General features: G+C 43.7%; 1 protein-coding gene across 3 annotated transcripts in view; it reads right to left on the bottom strand.

The window, feature by feature from the left end:
- The window catches only part of LOC142860485 (NACHT, LRR and PYD domains-containing protein 1a-like), a 116,517-nt gene that overhangs the window by 49,656 nt on the left and 48,883 nt on the right, over positions 1-17,978 (bottom strand). Inside the window, exons 11-15 of one of the 3 annotated variants that reach the window (XM_075991809.1) lie at positions 16,784-17,046; positions 16,169-16,294; positions 15,169-15,310; positions 12,675-12,719; positions 10,613-11,732 (exon numbers count right to left, since the gene is read on the bottom strand). The exons of 1 other annotated variant lie outside the window; for it this stretch is intronic. In XM_075991809.1, the coding sequence (XP_075847924.1) occupies positions 11,440-11,732; positions 12,675-12,719; positions 15,169-15,310; positions 16,169-16,294; positions 16,784-17,046 (869 nt within the window). In that variant the 3' untranslated portion in view covers positions 10,613-11,439. Of the gene's footprint in view, positions 1-10,612; positions 11,733-12,674; positions 12,720-15,168; positions 15,311-16,168; positions 16,295-16,783; positions 17,047-17,978 lie in introns of those variants that run through there. One more of the 3 variants, XM_075991810.1, reaches the window with a different exon arrangement.

The following is a 17,978-nucleotide window of genomic DNA, read 5'->3' as shown; positions in this document are numbered from 1 at the left end:
GGATGTCAACCTGTAGAAGAATGCAAATTGACCCATATCTATCACCATGCACAAAACTCAAGTCCAAATGGATCAAAGACCTCAATATCAGTCTGAGCACACTGAACTTGATAGAAGAGAAATTGGGAGGTACCCTACAACAAACGGGCACAGGCGATCGCTTCCTAGGTGTAGGGCCCTGGTCTCCCTTATTCCTGTGGAGCATTTGTGGGGACAGTTTATGATCAACTTACTAAGCTTCCTGTGTGTTTCTGTGCTATGCCTGCCCCGCCTGGTGGTTAGCTGCAGGGCATTCACTCCATTGATAATATGGTAATTTCCTACCTGCCTGGGTGGAGATCGTGGTTAGCTGCAGGGCATTCATTCCATTGATAATATGGTAATTTCCCACCTGCCTGGGCGGAGATCCTTGTGCTGCAGTCAGGTAGATAAAAACTCCCCCAACGCTGAATAAAGTGGCATTCGGCTGATCTCCTTCCGAATGACCCTGGTCTCTCTGTGTCTTCTTTTCAATCTCCAGGCCCTTGCCCGACTCGCGTTCGGTACAGTGGCGCGCGAACTGTACCGAGGGTGTAACACCAAATCGGGTGTTACAATTGGAGGCCCCACTGGGATGATCATTGGCAACTAGACCCATCTGCGAGATCGGGAAGTAGGGATCCCTGAGAGGTCGCCCTCGGGAAGGCTGGCCAGCAGGTAAGAAATTGTGTGGCGAGGGTGTATTGGTTATGGGTGCAAGTTATTCTGTTCCTGTGTTAAAGGGCCGGTTAACAGGCCAGTTGTTAGGTCTTTTGGAAAATAAAGGCACCGGTATTAAAGTTGAGACAGCACAAGAGATCATTAAGACAGTTTTAGAGTTTAGTCCCTGGTTCCTACATGCAGGGGGTTTTAATATTACTGATTGGGAGCAGGTAAAGGCTGATCTTCAAAATGCACTGAAAGAGCGAGGGCCACAAGAATTCCCCGTGGCGATATTTTCACTATGGCGCTTGGTCAGAGATGCTCTTCTCAGTGATTATGTTAAAGTGAAAGAGCAATTAGAGAGTTTAAACAAAACCCTTGAGGAGATTCAGGAAATAGAGTCTGTCAGTTCTATTAAGAGTTTTGAGGAACAGGAAGTTTTAGGAATAGGAAGTATTAGAAAGGATATAGAAGAAGAAGAAGAAATTTTAGAAAAGGAGATCGCACTGATAAAAAAGAAGTTAGAAAAAGAGGAAAGGAAGGAAGCAAACGGAGATGTCTCCATGAGACCTCCTCCGCATAATCCTTGCACTACTGCTCCTGCCCCTATGGACTTAGAGGCAGAAATCCGAGAGATCCGGGACAGGTTAAATTATCTAAGTGGAGAGAAGCAGATTTATCCTGTTGTGGAAAAGATTGATCAACAGGGACAGAGGACCAGGCAACATAACCCTCTGGCTTTTAAGGATATTAAGCAGTTGAAAGAAGCAGTTGTAGACTATGGAGCTCATGCTCCTTTCACTGTAGCTTTATTGGAATCCTTTGCAGACCTCAACCTTATACCAAATGACTGGATGCAGCTTTGCAGGGCTTGTCTTTCAGGGGGAGATTATTTGTTATGGAGAGGTGAAATGCAGGAAAATTGCAAAAAGACTGCAGGCAAAAATGCTGAAGCAGGTTTCCCCCAGAATAACCTTGACATGTTAACTGGTGAAGGACAATATGCTAGCTTAGAAGCACAGATTGCTTATGATCCTGCAATTTATGCTCAGATAGCTGCAGCGGCCGTTAAAGCTTGGAAAACTTTACCTAACAAAGGATCACGAGAACAGCTTTCAAAGATCCTTCAAGGATCTTCAGAACCGTATTCTGAATTCATTGACCACCTTCTACAGGTGGGAAGCCGCATTTTTGGGGATGTGGATTCAGCCATGCCAGTCGTTAAACATTTGGCCTTCGAAAATGCAAACAAGTTCTGTCAGCAAGTCTTACGCCCCCATAGAGATGGAGATTTGAATGATTTTATCAGATTATGCAGAGACATTGATGGCACCCATGTGATGGGCCAGGTCATTGTTTCTGCCCTCAAGGAAGGTCAGGGTGGAGCTAGACCTAGGAATTGTTTTCAATGCGGAAGGTCGGGACATCTCAAAAGGAACTGCCCTGCCGGTAAAGGAGCAATTAATCAGCCTAGAAGGAATCCAGGTGTTTGCCCAATATGCCATAAGGGAGTTCACTGGGCCAACGCCTGTCACTCTAAGACGGACAGTCAAGGAAATCTTATCCCCAGGTCAAAAAACGGGGGGAGGGGCCTGCCCCGGGCCCCCAAAACACAAGTGTACGGGGCCATGAGTGGAGCAGGAGCTCCCATCAGATTCATTCCTCAGAGAAATGCCTCACTGTCAGCGACCTTGTACGAGGCACCTCAGGAAGTGCAGGACTAGATCTCTGTACCTCCGCCCGAGTAGTGTTGACCCCACAAATGGGTGTGCAAGCCTTGGGGACTGGAGTATTTGGACCTATCCCAGAGGGTTCAGTAGGTATAGTTTTGGGTAGAAGTAGTTCTGCGCTCAAAGGAATCAAAATTTTACCAGGAATTATAGACTGTGATTTTACTGGAGAAATTAAAATTATGATTGAAGCTGGTATGGGAGTCCTTGTCATCCCTCAAGGAGCGAGAATAGCTCAACTAGTGCTTTTGCCCATGTTTCGCTCTACTAATCCTTTCTTCAAACAAGAACGAGGAGACAAGGGATTTGGCTCCACAGGATCCCCTGGAGCTTATTGGGTTTCTAGTTTAGAAAATCGCCCCACTCTTACTTTAATAGTCAATGGGAAAAGGTTCCAAGGCCTTCCTGATACAGGGGCTGATTCTTCAGTGATTGCTAAAAGGCACTGGCCTGCATCCTGGCCTCTACAGCCAGCCTCTACTACCTTGCAGGGAGTAGGAACGGCCAGTTCTCCAGAGTGCAGTACTCAATATTTAGATTGGGAGGACGAAGAAGGCCATAAGGGCATTTTTAAACCATTTGTCCTGGAACACCTTCCTCTTAATTTGTGGGGAAGAGATGTTTTGCAAGCTATGGGAGCAGTTCTGACCACTGAACCTGTGCAGCGTATGCTATCGAAGCAGGGCTTTGTCCCTGGTCAGGGTTTAGGCAAAAATCTGCAGGGGAATGTGCAGATTTTAGCAGACAAGAAAATAATACAACAGTCACCTGGACAGCGTGCAGGGTTAGGAAATTTTTCCTAGGGGCCATTGCAGAGCAGCCAGAAAGCATTCCTATAAAATGGAAAACTGAAAAACCTGTTTGGATAGCGCAATGGCCCCTGAGTAAAGAAAAATTACAGGCTGCTCGTACTCTAGTCCAGGAACAGCTAGAAGCAGGACACATAGTGCCATCCACTTCTCCCTGGAATACCCCTATCTTTGTTATTAAGAAAAAGTCTGGTAAATGGAGGTTATTGCAAGATCTTAGAGCAGTAAATGATTGCATGGAAATTATGGGGGCAACTCAACCTGGGTTGCCTCAGCCTGTGGGTATTCCTGCAGGATATTATCTTTTAGTTATTGACCTGAAGGATTGTTTTTTCACCATTCCCTTGCATCCAAAAGACTCTGATAAATTTGCTTTCAGTGTACCTTCTATAAATTTCAAAGAACCTTACAAGCGCTACCAATGGGTAACATTGCCCCAGGGTATGGCCAATAGTTCTGTAATTTGCCAAATGTTTGTGGCACGGGTTATTGCCCCTATTAGGTATAAATATTCTCAACTGTATATAAGTCATTATTTGGATGACATCCTATTAGCTGGACAGGACCCAAAAGTAGTCCTTGAGGCTTTTGCTGACTTGCAAGAATGCCTAGCACATGCTGGGTTAGTTATTGCTTCTGAAAAGGTACAACAACAGTTTCCATATCAATACTTGGGGCATCAGCTGTTGCAGACAGGAGTAAAACCGCAGAAGGTTACTCTTCGCCTAGATAAACTACAAACTTTGAATGATTTTCAAAAGTTGCTTGGAGACCTAAATTGGGTCCGGCCCAGTCTGGGAATTCCTACTGGAGACTTAAAACCACTTTTTGACATTCTGCAGGGGAATCCAGACCCAACCTCCTTTCGTGAGTTAACACCTCAAGCAAGGCAATGTATTACTCTAATTGAAGAAAAGCTTGCCTCTGCTCATATTAACTACATTGACTATAGTCAGCCACTGCTGTTGATAATTTTCCCCTCCAAGCATAGTCCTACTGGAGTTTTTTGGCAGCAAGGACCCATCCTGTGGGTACATGAACATGTGTCGCCTGTAAAAATTGTTATCTCTTACCCATCAGCTGTGCTACGTGTTATTCAGAAAGGATATAAGCTTAGTTTGCAAACTTTTGGAATGTTACCTGATAAGGTTATTACACCTTATACCCAGGCAGAAATAACTTGGTTACAAAATTTTGCTGAAGATTGGACTTTATTTTTATGCACTAATCCCTGCAAGTTAGACAATCATTATCCTTCTGATAAGTTAGTCACCTTCTTTAAAAATCATCCGGTATGTTTCCCTAAAATTATTTCTTTGCAGCCTCTGGCAGGGGCACGAAATGTGTTTACTGATGGATCTTCCACCGGGAGAGCTGTAGTAGCCTCCCCTCCTGATTTTGATATTCAGTCTGTTAATACTAACTCTGCTCAGGTGGCTGAATTGATTGCTGTCCAGATGGCCCTAGAGAAATATGCTGATATTCCATTTAACCTTTTTACTGACAGTCAGTATATAAGCAAAATTCTTGCACCGTTGGAAACTGCAGCTTATATTGCCTCTGTATCTCGAGTCCAGATGCAGTTATTGGCTATTCAAACTTTGCTTTGGGCCCGATCTGTACCCATTTACGTAGGGCATTTGCGGGCTCATACTGACCTTCCTGGTCCTTTGAGTGAGGGAAACGCTTTGGCTGATCAGCTTACTCGTCAAATTTATGTAGTTAGTCAGGAATCTTATGAAGCTGCAGAAAAAGCTCATAATCGTTTTCATCTCAATGCTGGATCTTTAAGATTTCATTTTAAGATATCTCGAGAGCAAGCCACTAATATTGTTAAAAAGTGCTCTCTGTGTACAGAACTTTTAACTGTTCCCCATTTGGGAGTTAATCCTCGTGGGCTTGCCCCTAATCATTTATGGCAAATGGATATCACCCATGTTCCTTCTTTTGGGCGCATGCAATATGTTCACGTAACCGTGGATACATATTCTCATCTCATTTTTGCCTCAGCTCACACAGGAGAAAGATTACGAGATGTTAAAAGTCATTGTCTCCAGGCTTTTGCCTACATGGGAGTTCCTAAAACTGTAAAAACTGATAATGGACCAGCCTATACTAGCACCGGCTTTGCCAAATTTTGTTCTGAGTTTTCAATTTCTCACAAAACGGGTATACCTTATAATCCTCAAGGACAAGCTATAGTGGAGCGAGCGCATCGCACGCTCAAAGCCTATTTGCATAAAACAAAAAAGGGGGAATATGGTTCCACCCCCAGAGATCATTTATCTTTTATTTTATACATTTTAAATTTTTTGACTGTTGATGCTCAATCTCATACCGCCGCTGACAGGCATTGGCGGCCAAATTCTTCCGGGATGCCTCATGTCAAATGGAAGAATCTATCAGATGGCACCTGGCATGGTCCAGATCCTGTACTGGTGTGGGGAAGAGGGGCTGTTTGTGTTTTCCCGCAGGATGCTGACAATCCAATATGGGTACCTGAGCGGCTGGTGCGTGCTGTGGATTTTCCTGTCCAGAAGCCTGAAGACAGGACAGAGCCGAGAGATCAAAGAGATTCTGGCTTGTCAACTGAAGAGTTGCGGGTTTCCTGAGGAGCTGGCTGCGGTGGTCCGAGTGCCAAGGATTGTTCCTCGCCCGTCTACCTATCTACCCTTCCCATAATATCGGCAGCCACAGCTGTTGCTGCCACAGCAGCTAAAGCTGCTGGATTTTTTCTTTAGTCAGTCAGTTGCTTCCTGCTAGCACAAAGGATACCTTCTCAGGGCAGGTTGCAAATGCCGTAGCCATTCAAATTGAGCTAAATTTACATATGAATATTGCAGTTAATTTTGCTCTTGGTTGTGGTTAAAGACCACTGCTAGATGTTACAGTAATAAGCTTATTGCTGTTGTTTACGGACCCTGAGGTGTACAATTTACAAATTGGCTCTTAAAATTATTCTAGTTAGCTATACCAGGGTTATTTTCACCAGTGCTGAGACCTTACTTAAAGGGCTCCAATTTGGGCAGAATTATTAAGAATTGAGCAAGCACAGTCTCCTTAAAGGATGCTTACATATGCTGGAGCATCATCTTCATGGTCATGATGCCAGAGCCAAAGGCAAGCTCAGGTCAATGTTGCCACGTGGCAAGTCCCCTTAGCTATTGCCCCAGAGAATCTTTCAGCACAAATCTGGCTGAACTCGGTGTTGGATGACTAGTGAGCCAAAGACGGGAAAGGCTTTTGGGGGGCTGCCTCAACCTAAGACAGGAAATGTGTTTTGACCTGGATGCTTTCCCATGACGGGTAAGGGGTATTGCCTGACGTCCAATGCCACCCAAGACAGGCCTAGTCATAATTTATACAAAAGGGGGACCTGTAGGGCCCTGGTCTCCCTTATTCCTGTGGTGCATTTGTGGGGACAGTTTATGATCAACTTACTAAGCTTCCTGTGTGTTTCTGTGCTATGCCTGCCCCGCCTGGTGGTTAGCTGCAGGGCATTCACTCCATTGATAATATGGTAATTTCCTACCTGCCTGGGTGGAGATCGTGGTTAGCTGCAGGGCATTCATTCCATTGATAATATGGTAATTTCCCACCTGCCTGGGCGGAGATCCTTGTGCTGCAGTCAGGTAGATAAAAACTCCCCCAACGCTGAATAAAGTGGCATTCGGCTGATCTCCTTCCGAATGACCCTGGTCTCTCTGTGTCTTCTTTTCAATCTCCAGGCCCTTGCCCGACTCGCGTTCGGTACAGTGGCGCGCGAACTGTACCGAGGGTGTAACACCAAATCGGGTGTTACACCTAGGTATAACCCCAGCAGCACAGACATTAAGGGCAACATTGAATAAATGGGACCTACTGAAACTGAGAAGCTTCTGTAAAGCAAAGGACACTGTCACTAAGACAAAAAGGCAACCCACTGACTTGGAGAAGATCTTCACCAACCCCGCAATAGACAAAGGTCTGATCTCCAAAATATATAAAGAACTCAAGAAACTAGACTTTAAAATGCTACTCAACCCAATTTAAAAATGGGGCACTGATCTGAACAGAGAATTCTCAACAGAAGATGTTCAAATGGCCAAAAGACACTTAAGGTCATGCTCAACCTCCTTAGCGATCAGGAAAATGCAAATCAAAACAACTTTGAGATATCATCTTACACCTGTCAGATTGGCTAAAATCAAAAATACCAATGATAGCCTCTGCTGGAGAGGTTGTGGAGGAAGGGGTTCCCTCATCCATTGCTGGTGGGAATGCAAACTTGTGCAACCACTTTGGAAGGCAGTATGGCGGTTTCTCAGGAAATTCGGGATCAACTTACCCCTGGACCCAGCAATACCACTCTTGGGAATATACCCAAGAGAGGCCTTATCATACAACAAAAGTATATGCTCTACAATGTTCATAGCAGCATTGTTTGTGATAGCCAGAACCTGGAAACAACCTAGATGCCCTTCAATGGAAGAATGGATGAAGAAAGTATGGAATTTATACATATTAGAGTACTACTCAGCAATAAAAAACAAGGACTTCATGAATTTTGCATACAAATGGATGGAAATAGAAAACACTATCCTGAGTGAGGTGAGCCAGACCCAAAAAGAGGAACATGGGATGTACTCACTCATATTTGGTTTCTAGCCATAAACTAAGGACATTGAGCTTATAATTAGTGATCCTAGAGAAGCTAAATAAGGAGAACCCAAAGAAAAACATATAGGCATCCTCCTGAATATTAACCTTCAGCAAGCAATGAAAGGAAACAGAGACAGAGACCCAAATTGGAGCACAGGACTGAAATCTCAAGGTCCAAATCAGGAGCAGAAGGAGAGAGAGCATGAGCAAGGAACTCAGGACCGCGAGGGGTGCACCCACACACTGAGACAAAGGGGATGTTCTATCGGGAACTCACCAAGGCCAGCTGGCCTGGGTCTGGAAAAGCCTGGGATAAAACCGGACTCTCTGAACATAGCGGACAATGAGGACTACTGAGAACTCAAGAACAATGGCAATGGGTTTCTGATCCTACTGCACGCACTGGCTTTGTGGGAGCCTAGGCAGTTTGGATGCTCAACTTACTAGACCTGGATGGAGGTGGGGGTTCCTTGGACTTCCCACAGGACAGGGAACCCTGATTGCTTTTCGGGCTGGGGGGAGACTTAATTGGGGGAGGGGGAGGGAAATGGGAGGCGGTGGCGGGGAAGAGACAGAAATCTTTAATAAATAAATAAATTAAAAAAAAATAAATAAAAATAAAAAAAATATACTTCAATAAAAAAAAATTTTCTCTTTGTTTGTATTTTACTATTTTCAACCCTGAGTTTGATTATTTCTTGCGATCTACTCCTCTTGAGTGTGATTAATTCTTTTGTTATTGTTCTAGAGCTTTCAGGTGTGTTGTGAAGTTGCTAGAATTAGATCTCTGTAGTTTTTTAATGTATTCACTAGCACTATGAACTTGCTTCTTAGCGCTGCTTTCCTTGTGTCCCATAAGTTTGGGTATATCATGTATTCATTTTCCTTGAGTTCTAGAAAGCCTTTAATTTCTTTATTTCTGTGTTGATCTATTTTTTTTAATGAGAAGATAGTTTCACATTTTCCATGAGTTTGTATGCTTTCTGTTGTTGTTGATCCAGCTGTAATTCATGGTGATCTGACAGGATGCAAGACATTATTTCAATTTTCTTGTATCTGTTGAGACTTGCTTTGTGTCTGAGTATATTATCAATTTTGGGAAAATTCCACGAGGCTTAGAGAAGAAGGCATATCCCTTTGTGCTAGGCTGACTGCAGGGCTCCTCTCCTCCTCAGCTCCCAGTAACCCAAGTCTCATCTCCAACTAAAAGGAACACCTACTGTGGTCTCCTTTCCCCTCTGAGGACACTTCCTTCAAATGTCAAAGATCCTCTGCTCCAACCTTCCTTCCCCCAACTCATCCCAGGAGCTCAGCCTCCAAACCAGCTGGCACTCATTCCTGTGATCACACCAGCTGTGTAGTCATGGAAACAGGTAAGCTAACTGAGGACCTTCACTACTCCTTCCTCTCCCTCGAACCCAATACCCCAGTCTCATCACTATCTCTGCAACAGAGCACCTGTTTTTCAGCTTTTCTTCCTCCTCTGCCACCATCTCCTGTGGATCCCACAGACGTTCCCCTCCCAGCCTCCTTACCCCACTTGTTCCTTTATCCCAGCCCCCAATTCCAGCAGACACTGCCTGATAACCCACAGGCTACTCCTGCCAGGTAAGCAGGTAGGTTGTGTATAGATTTTCCTTTCTCCTTCTGTCCCTCTAGATCCAATCCAGTCTCACCCCCAGTGCTATAGCCTACCTGTGAGTGACCTCTTTTTACTGTTTCTCCTCTCATTTAGTCTCAGAGGAGACTAAAGAAGCAGGTTCTTGTTGAACACTGATCTCCTCCCTCCTGTGAACTCCTTCAGACTCTCAGCCTAGCCCCATTCCTAAGAGTCAGCTTTCAATGATAAGAAATAAGTTTTACTGGGAAACCTCACTGACCACACATATTAGGTGCATAAAATTTCCTACCAGTTGGGGAAAGTCAGGTCGGCAGAAGGAAAGGTACCAGACATCATACAACAGGCTATTTTCCTCAAATCACACCTCTGAGGTATGAATCGAGGTAAGTGATGCTATTAGTTAGTACAATACCACTGTCTCCAGTTTAGAAACCAGAGCATGGCATCTCAGAGAGAATAGACACTTCATGGTCTATCAGAACAAACTAGTTGGTCTGGTACCACCCTGATGTTTTTTTTTTTTCTGTGTCATTTTTGGTTCTTTCTGCTAATTCATTTATTGTTTATGATTGTTGCATTTTTACACCCTCTGCCCCCCTGTCACTTGTCTTTACTATTATGATGTCATTGTTCCTCCTAAGCTCATCACATCCCAGTTTCCATACACTGGCTTGTTACTCTGTGGAGCCAATGCTAGCTGTGTAACTCAGAGACCTCTCTGTGAGGAACAATGTTCTTATTTGTCTTCAGGAAGACAGAGCAGAGCTTCTTAAACTCTTTCCACTTGTGGAAGCAGTTGTGCCCACTTCTGACTGTGAATTAAATGAATTGGCTCTTGAAAATGATTACATTCCTGTTCCTAGACCTGGGGAGTAACAGAAGTCTGACAGATTCTGCCCTTGTTCTTGAGAGACTTCCTGTATAATTACTGCATACACTGGAGCCTTCATATATATTTTTCTTTAAAAAAAGAAAAAAGAACCCAACAACATAATGAATAGAGGGGGGACTTGTAAATTAAGTTCTTTACAAATACAAGGCTTATTATTTGAATTCTCCACAATGCTAAAGAATAAAACTGATTTTAATGATGTAAAAAAAAATTTACTACCAGGCAGCAAACACCCATCACACTCTCCCATAGTCAGAATAAACAGTAACCAAGGTACAAACACCTACCCAAAGCAAAACAAATCCAGATATCAGTATTTAGACCTTTAATCATTCCAGTTCCAGATGCCTAGATGATTGTATGAAAATACAGTCAATAACATCCAAGCAAATATATCTCAACTAGAGCCCACCTATCCACCACAGCAGTGCCAGAATATTCCAACATAGTTAAAGCACAAGAAAAAGGTCTTAAAAGTTTGTATGAAGATGATAGAGGTCCTCAGAGATTAAATTAATAAATCCCTTAAAGAAATCCAGGAGAATCCAAACAGTGTGAGGAATGAACAAATCCCTTAAAACATTTAAATCACACAAAGAACAAGGGAAGTAAATGAGTAAGTTGTTCAAGACCTGAAAATAGAAATAGAATGAATAAAGACAACAAAAACTGAGGGTGGGAAATATCCTTCCTTTCCTATTCATAAGAATTCACTTTCCAGGGAAAGCACCATCTCATTGTCTCCATTCCCATGCTCCCAGTTCTGCTTGTATCACGGTTGGTCAGGTGGTTTTGTGATGGCCACTCAGGCCATAAAGCCAGCTGGACAAGGCTGAATAGACTTGCTGGCTCCATTGGAAGTTTCCTGAGATGCACATCCCATATGAACAGGATGGGGAAGGGCAAGAGGGGACGTCTGGGTCCCAAAGAGATGTCCTAGGAACATTGCCATTTGAATGGCAACTCAGATGGCCACTGGTTTATAGATGGAGAAACTGGAGGGCCAAAGGAAGGTCAGGCAGAGCCAGGACTCAAAGAAGAGTGCACCTTTCAGCCACTAAGATGTCAGGATCCCACAGAGACACCTCCTGACCTCTCAAAGAGGTCCATGATCAGGTGAGGATGTGTTTCCTTTAGAGCTTGGTAGACTTGGTCTTTGCTGGCCCTGTTCCAGGACCGACTGAGGCTGAAGAACTTCCGCATCTTGTCTTGGGTGGTGGCTTCAGCCCGCACTGCTCCATACTCCTCTTCACTCAGCACCAGACCATGCAGCTTGTCCAAGAGAGGGTCCACTGATGTCACTCGGGCCACCAGCTGCTCCCGATGCTGGTCCACGAAGTGTGGCAAGGCAGGAGCATCTAGGAGTGAAGACTGACACTGAGCACAGAAAGGGTCCTCCACGATTTTTTCCACTGTCTGCTCAGTTTTTGTTTTAATTTTTTTTTTAACGTATTTCATCTGCATTGTGCACCCCTGGTTCCCTTCCTCCTCTGGGAAGTCAAGAGAAAAAATATTTGTATCCTTCCTGAGGCCAGTTATTAGTCTGACACTCTGCATAACTAAGAGGAAGGGTGTATGGTAAGGTGTTCAGGTTGGGAGTGGGTAGTATAGTAATGTATTATTTGTGTTTTAATAAACAAAGCTTGCCTGAAGATGAGTGAGAAAAGCAGTCATACTATTCAGCTATACAGGCCAGGGAATGGTGGCACACCTTTAATCGCAGGACTCGGGAGACAGAGGCAGAGGGTTCTCTGTTAGTTCTAGGCCAGCCTGGGCTACACAAGATTAAATCTGTCTTAAAGAGAAATAGAGCTCACACTCAGTTGATCCCTGAACTTGGGATAACATTTCTTTTTTAAATCCCAGCACTAGGGAGGTGGAGACAGGAGTGATATGGCTGGGTAGAGAAAGGAATATAAGGGGAAAGAGACAGGATCTCAGTGTACTGTGAAGTGTGGGTTGTGGAGTTTGGAAGTTTGTGGACAGGACCTCACCCCATTTCAGTCTGAGGTAGTGATGAGAGCCAGTAATTGTCCGCTTTGCTTTTCTGATCTTCAGGTTGAACCCCAATATCTGTCTCTGGGTATTTATTATTCGTGCTATAGGGTGGGGTTATGTTCAACATGGGAAGCCAAGAGGCATAAGAGAAACTCTGCCCTGGGGCAGGTACATGGCCTACCTGTCCTGGTAAGGTTTGCAAAGTGAGGCTCCCTCCTTTCTCACTGACCTTCTCTCAAGGATCAGATGATCTATCTGCGGAATACTATTGGCTTCTCTGGCTCTGTATAAGTGTTACTGACCTTTGTGGACTGTAGGGATCATGGGCTGTGCAGGCCTGAGGTCTCCTGGAAGAAAGGAGAGATGATCCTCTCTAATGATTCTTTAAAATAAAGTGGCAAAATGCTGAAATTCATGCAGAACCACTAGAGACATAGGATTTCCAAGGAAATTCTGAATAAAAAATGATTTTGTAGAAAACTTCATCACACTTCTTTCAAACCAATAATAGAGTCTTAGTAGTAAAAACAGCATGGTATTGACACAAAGAGATGTGCAGATCAATAGAATAGACTCGGAACCTAGATAAAAGTTTATTCAACCATACCTACCTTGACTTTGACAAAGAACCCAAAAATGTATTTGTATAAATGACAACCTGTTAAACAGATGGTCCTGTAAAACTACTTAGCACTGTATGCAAGAATTAAACTAGATGCCTAGATCACACCTTTAAAAAATTAACTATAAATGATCAAAGACCTTAATTTGTGCCCCAACACCCTGAAACTTATAGAACAAACATAGGCAGAACATTTCAACAAATCAGTATATGTTAGGATTGTGTGAATAAGATTCTGGTAGCACAGGAAATAAAACCAAAACTTGGCAAATTGGATATCAGAACACTCAAAAAGTTCTGTAGATCAAAGGAAACTTATTGAGTGAAGGTGTAGTTAAGAATGGGTGAACAATTCCCAGGTAACATCTGACAGAATATTAGTAATAGGAATATATATGGATCAGAAAACCTAAATAGCAAGGAAATGGCACAATTCTGAGATTTGCCATAGGAGTAGCAGCAGAATTCTTAAAAGAGAAAACACATATGTGTACGAAACACTTAGAAATTAGAAAAATACAGGTTAAAATTTGTTATGATTTTCTCTCATTTTTAAATTAAAACAAACAAACAAACCCAGGTCTTTGAAGGTCTTAGGCCCTTAGAAAAACTACATTTACTGCCTACATAAAGGAACATGGTGTCAATTCTCTTGTAAATAGCAATGTTTATACCAGAGACAAAGGCTACTTTCAGTCTTCTCCAGAAAAGCCTCTCTTTGCTGTGAATGGAGGTGCCTGCAGATACCTACTGCTGTGCAGGATACTGAGACTAAGGGATGGTTGAGTACTAATCCCTATTAGTAGACAATTATATCACTCCTCGAGGATCTAGGAACATTGTGGAAGAAAAATTGGAAAGAATGTAGGGACAAAAGATATGGGGAAGGGCTGTGAAGATATGGAGAACATATGGAGAATATATAGATAAGAGGTTGTGGTCTCTTCTAAGCATGACATGACCATGGCCATCATGAACTCTTAGCACCTGCACCTACTGCCTCTGGACCCACACAAGTAGGGCCCTAGACATGGGGAAGCAGCTCACAGGGGCCGTGCTACTTAGGGCTTTACTACTGACAAATAATAGATTAAGGGAGAAGAGGGTGTATACAATCCATCTGTACCCACTGGTGAACTCACTTGCTTCCCTACTGGGAAGTTCAAAACCCTCAGGCACACAGAGGATCCTACTTAAACTCTGTAAGACACAAGCAATAATGAATATGGGGAGATGATTTGTAGAAAAGAAGAGGGGCTGGCAGGAGGTTAATAAGGTTTCTTTAGAATGGAATTCCTAGAATGCATTGTATGCATGTATAAAATTGCCAAAAGATGGGGCTGGAGAGATGGCTCAGAGGTTAAGAGCATTGCCTGCTCTTCCAAAGGTCCTGGGTTCAATTCCCAGCAACCACATGGTGGCTCACAACCATCTGTAATGGGGTCTGGTGCCCTCTTCTGGCCTGCAGACATACACACAGACATAATATTGTATACATAATAAATAAATAAAAATTAAAAATATTGCCAAGAGACAAAGGGAATTTAAGATTAAGAATCTCCTGATGGAAAAATCTCTTCCTTTTCACTGTTCACATTTAAATGTGAACTGTTACTAGTTGCTTTCTGCATCTCAAAATCTGTCATTTCTAGGGCACTGGGAGTAGAAATCACGATGCAGGACTGAGAAAATGGGGCGTAGGGTATGCAGTGGTTTGGATGTAACATGTTCTGTGATCATATGTTGAAAGGTTGGTTCTGCAGCGGTAATTGTCATGAGGACTGTGGTGTGATGAACGAACACACACACTAGTGCACTCATAATTGCATGGACCCTGAGAATGGTACTGGAAACCATGAGAGTGCACAGTTGGAGGAACTGGGACACTGGAGGCCCATCCTGGAATAGGCTTCCCACCTCCTCCTTCTCCTCCTTTTGGCCTCTCTCCCTCTCCTCTCCTCTGTCCCTGCTCCTCTTCTGTTCTCCTCTTATCTTTACCTTTTCCTGCTTCTCCCCCATTGCACTCACTCTAACTCTAACCTCCTGCTTTGGTTCTAGCAAAAGCCACATAACTGATCTGACTATTTCATGACACCAAGAATTAATGACAACACACCTTCCCAATTCATTGCCTTTTTCAACCTTTTGAGTATCTGGATCTAAACTAATTTTACCTGGATTCAGCAAGGCTTCCCATTTGAGATTTCCATTCTTCTTGTCTGTGATTTTCAGTTTAATCTCTGAATCCATGTGGCCAACATAGATCTCAGAGAAGAGCTGGGATTCCCTGGAGCTCCGGTAGCACAGCTCCAGTTCCTGAAGGGGGCAAGGACAGATTCTGTTTCAGAAGCCTCTACTCAAGAGAACAAGTGTTTTCCACACCCCTGTGCTTTCTTATTTTTGCACACCATAGTAGACCCTGGCTTAGGCACTGTGTGTCTTTTGCAATGAGTTAACCTATAGCTTTGAATGCACATCTTTACTCAGAAGGCTGGAACATTGTGAAAGGGGACATAGAAAGAATGTAGCAACAGAAGATATGGAGAATGCTAATGGGCCCAGCTTAGCCCACATACTATTCCTTTTCTCATCACTCTGACAAAAATATAGCGGAAACAACTTAAGGGAGGGCTTATGTTGTTTAGTTTCATGATGGAAATGCATGTAAACTGGAGCTCTCTTATTTGTGGCAGGAGCTTGTGGCATAGCTTGTTATATATGATCAGGAATCTAAGTTTGAGGTGAGGAACAGGTTGAGGCTATAGCTCTCAAGGCCTTCCACTAGTGGCCTGCTTGTGATTGTTGGCCTCACATATTTGTTTCCACAACTCCCCAAACACTAGCAGTAACTGGGGATCAAGCGTTTAACATTTACACCTGTAGGAGACATTTCAGATTCAAATCACGATGAATGAGAGGTCATCCTGAAGTCCTTGACCCAGGATTTGCTGCACGGTAGGCTCTGCCCTTCTCTGTGCCATATTCAAACCAACTCCTCAGTTCACCAGACCTTCTGTGTGATCCCTTAAATTGCTTTCCACTTAACTTGGAAGGTTTCTTGCTCATCCTAAAGCCCAAATCATTTCTCCCCAATCTCAGTTTGCTGTAAATCCTTGTAATGTGCCCCAAATCCGGCATCTGATCCTGTAGAATAGCAAACCCCTGGATGCTTACCTTTGGAATGATTTCCAGGTTCTTGGAAGCAGACACTATGTATCGCGAGCCAATGCAAAGAGAGTCTACTGGGGGTGGCTTGTGTATTCGAACAAACTGAAACCTCATTTCTTGTTCATCAATGGCCTAGGGAACATTGCAGACAGAGACTTAAATAGATTTCAGTAATGCAACAGTTAACTGGTCTGAATAAGGTGTGTTGGTTGATCAGTACATTTTTGTGTGATGGGGTGATGTCAGCTCCAGGGAAACCTTCTGACTTGTATTCTGCCATATAGATTGCAAATTATTGGCCTCTGTCAGGGTCATTGTGGAGACTGTGTCCCTCCCTGACAGAGAAGAAGGGAGTTGGTTTCATGTTGGATACGGAGAATTTCCATTCTTCTGATGGGTGGAAAGAGGCCATAGAAGGATGTGTAGAGATAAAGGGGTGTTAATGGCAGTTGAAGAACCTCTGTTGTGAGGGGGCCAAGAAGACTGCAGACTCATAATCACCAGGGTTCCCCTTATAAACTGTATCCCACTCTATGTGGAGAATTTCTCCAAAGGGATAGCTATATTATCAAGTATTCTGTCAATCCACCCTAGCCCCACATTTCTGGTCCTCAGTGTTACCTTCTGAATGGTCCAGTCATTGGGGATCAGGTAGAGATGAAGGGTGACATCCTGGAGATTGAGGTAATAGTAGATCAACGTGACAGAAGTGATGCGGATGAAATGTCTGACAGGAGGCATAATTCTTAGTAGAACTCCAATTGGGGAGAAGCTTGGGTTTTCCAAGACTGTGTAGCCCTGCTCCACTTTGGCTGGCACTTCTAGGACCACCCCGTGTTCTTGAAAGTGGGCCACGTGGAACCAGGAAGTGTCCACCTGTCCCTCTGTGAAAGAACAGAATCAATGACAAGGATTTAGTGTTTCTACTGAACTGTGCTTGGCTGGAAAAAGAGCCACTAAGATGTGGAATGGTGGTGGTGCTTAGAATGAGAATGGGTGGCTGTATTTGGTGGAACTGCTTGAGAAGGAGTGGGAGGTGTGACACTGGAATGGGATTTGAGGTCTTTTCTCCTCCTCTTCCTCCTCCTCCTCCTCCTTCTCCTCCTCCTCCTCCTCTTCCTCCTCCTCCTCCTCCTTCTCCTCCTCCTCCTCCTCCTCCTCTTCCTCCTCCTCCTCCTCCTCTTCTTCTACTAAAAAAGAAGTTTTATTTGTTTCCAGTTTTATTTCTCTCTCTCTTCCTTGTCACTAAGGACGTGAGCTCTCAACTCTGCTCCAGTGCTATGCCTGCCTGCTGCTGCCATGCCGTCTGCCATGATGGTCATGGACTCTTAACTCTGAAACTCTAACCATTCCCAAATCTTTTTTCTATAAGCTGCTTTGGTCATGAAGTATTTTCAGCTTTTGGTTATTTTTTGTTTAATTGAAAAGCCATGAACAAGAAAATCTTAAGTTTTATTAATTAATTCCCACTGAGAACATAGCAGATTAATAAAACATTTCCATACTATTGGTTCACCATGCTGTGAGGTGACTGTGATGTGTTACCATAGTGACTCGTGCAGATTACCACTCATTGGAGCAGCCTTGGCTTTGACCTGTCTTGCTGCTGGGGGAGCATTCACAGTACAATGGAAATTCTTCATGGTCTCATCCATGGATCCTACAATGTATACAGCCTCAGAGGCCTTTGTTAGAGACTGCGCATCCATTAGGTTCTCTGAGGCGCTGCCATCACCAACCTCAGTGTCTTTGGAGTGTAGTGTCCACTAATGTGATTGTTGCAGGATGGAGTTTGCTGTTATGAAAGAGACCAGGG

This window comes from Microtus pennsylvanicus, chromosome 11 (assembly GCF_037038515.1).
Source record: "Microtus pennsylvanicus isolate mMicPen1 chromosome 11, mMicPen1.hap1, whole genome shotgun sequence".
In the NCBI taxonomy this organism is placed as follows: Eukaryota; Metazoa; Chordata; class Mammalia; order Rodentia; family Cricetidae; genus Microtus; species Microtus pennsylvanicus.
Note: the sequence above shows the minus strand (reverse complement) of the source record. Positions and strands in the feature narration are given on the sequence as shown.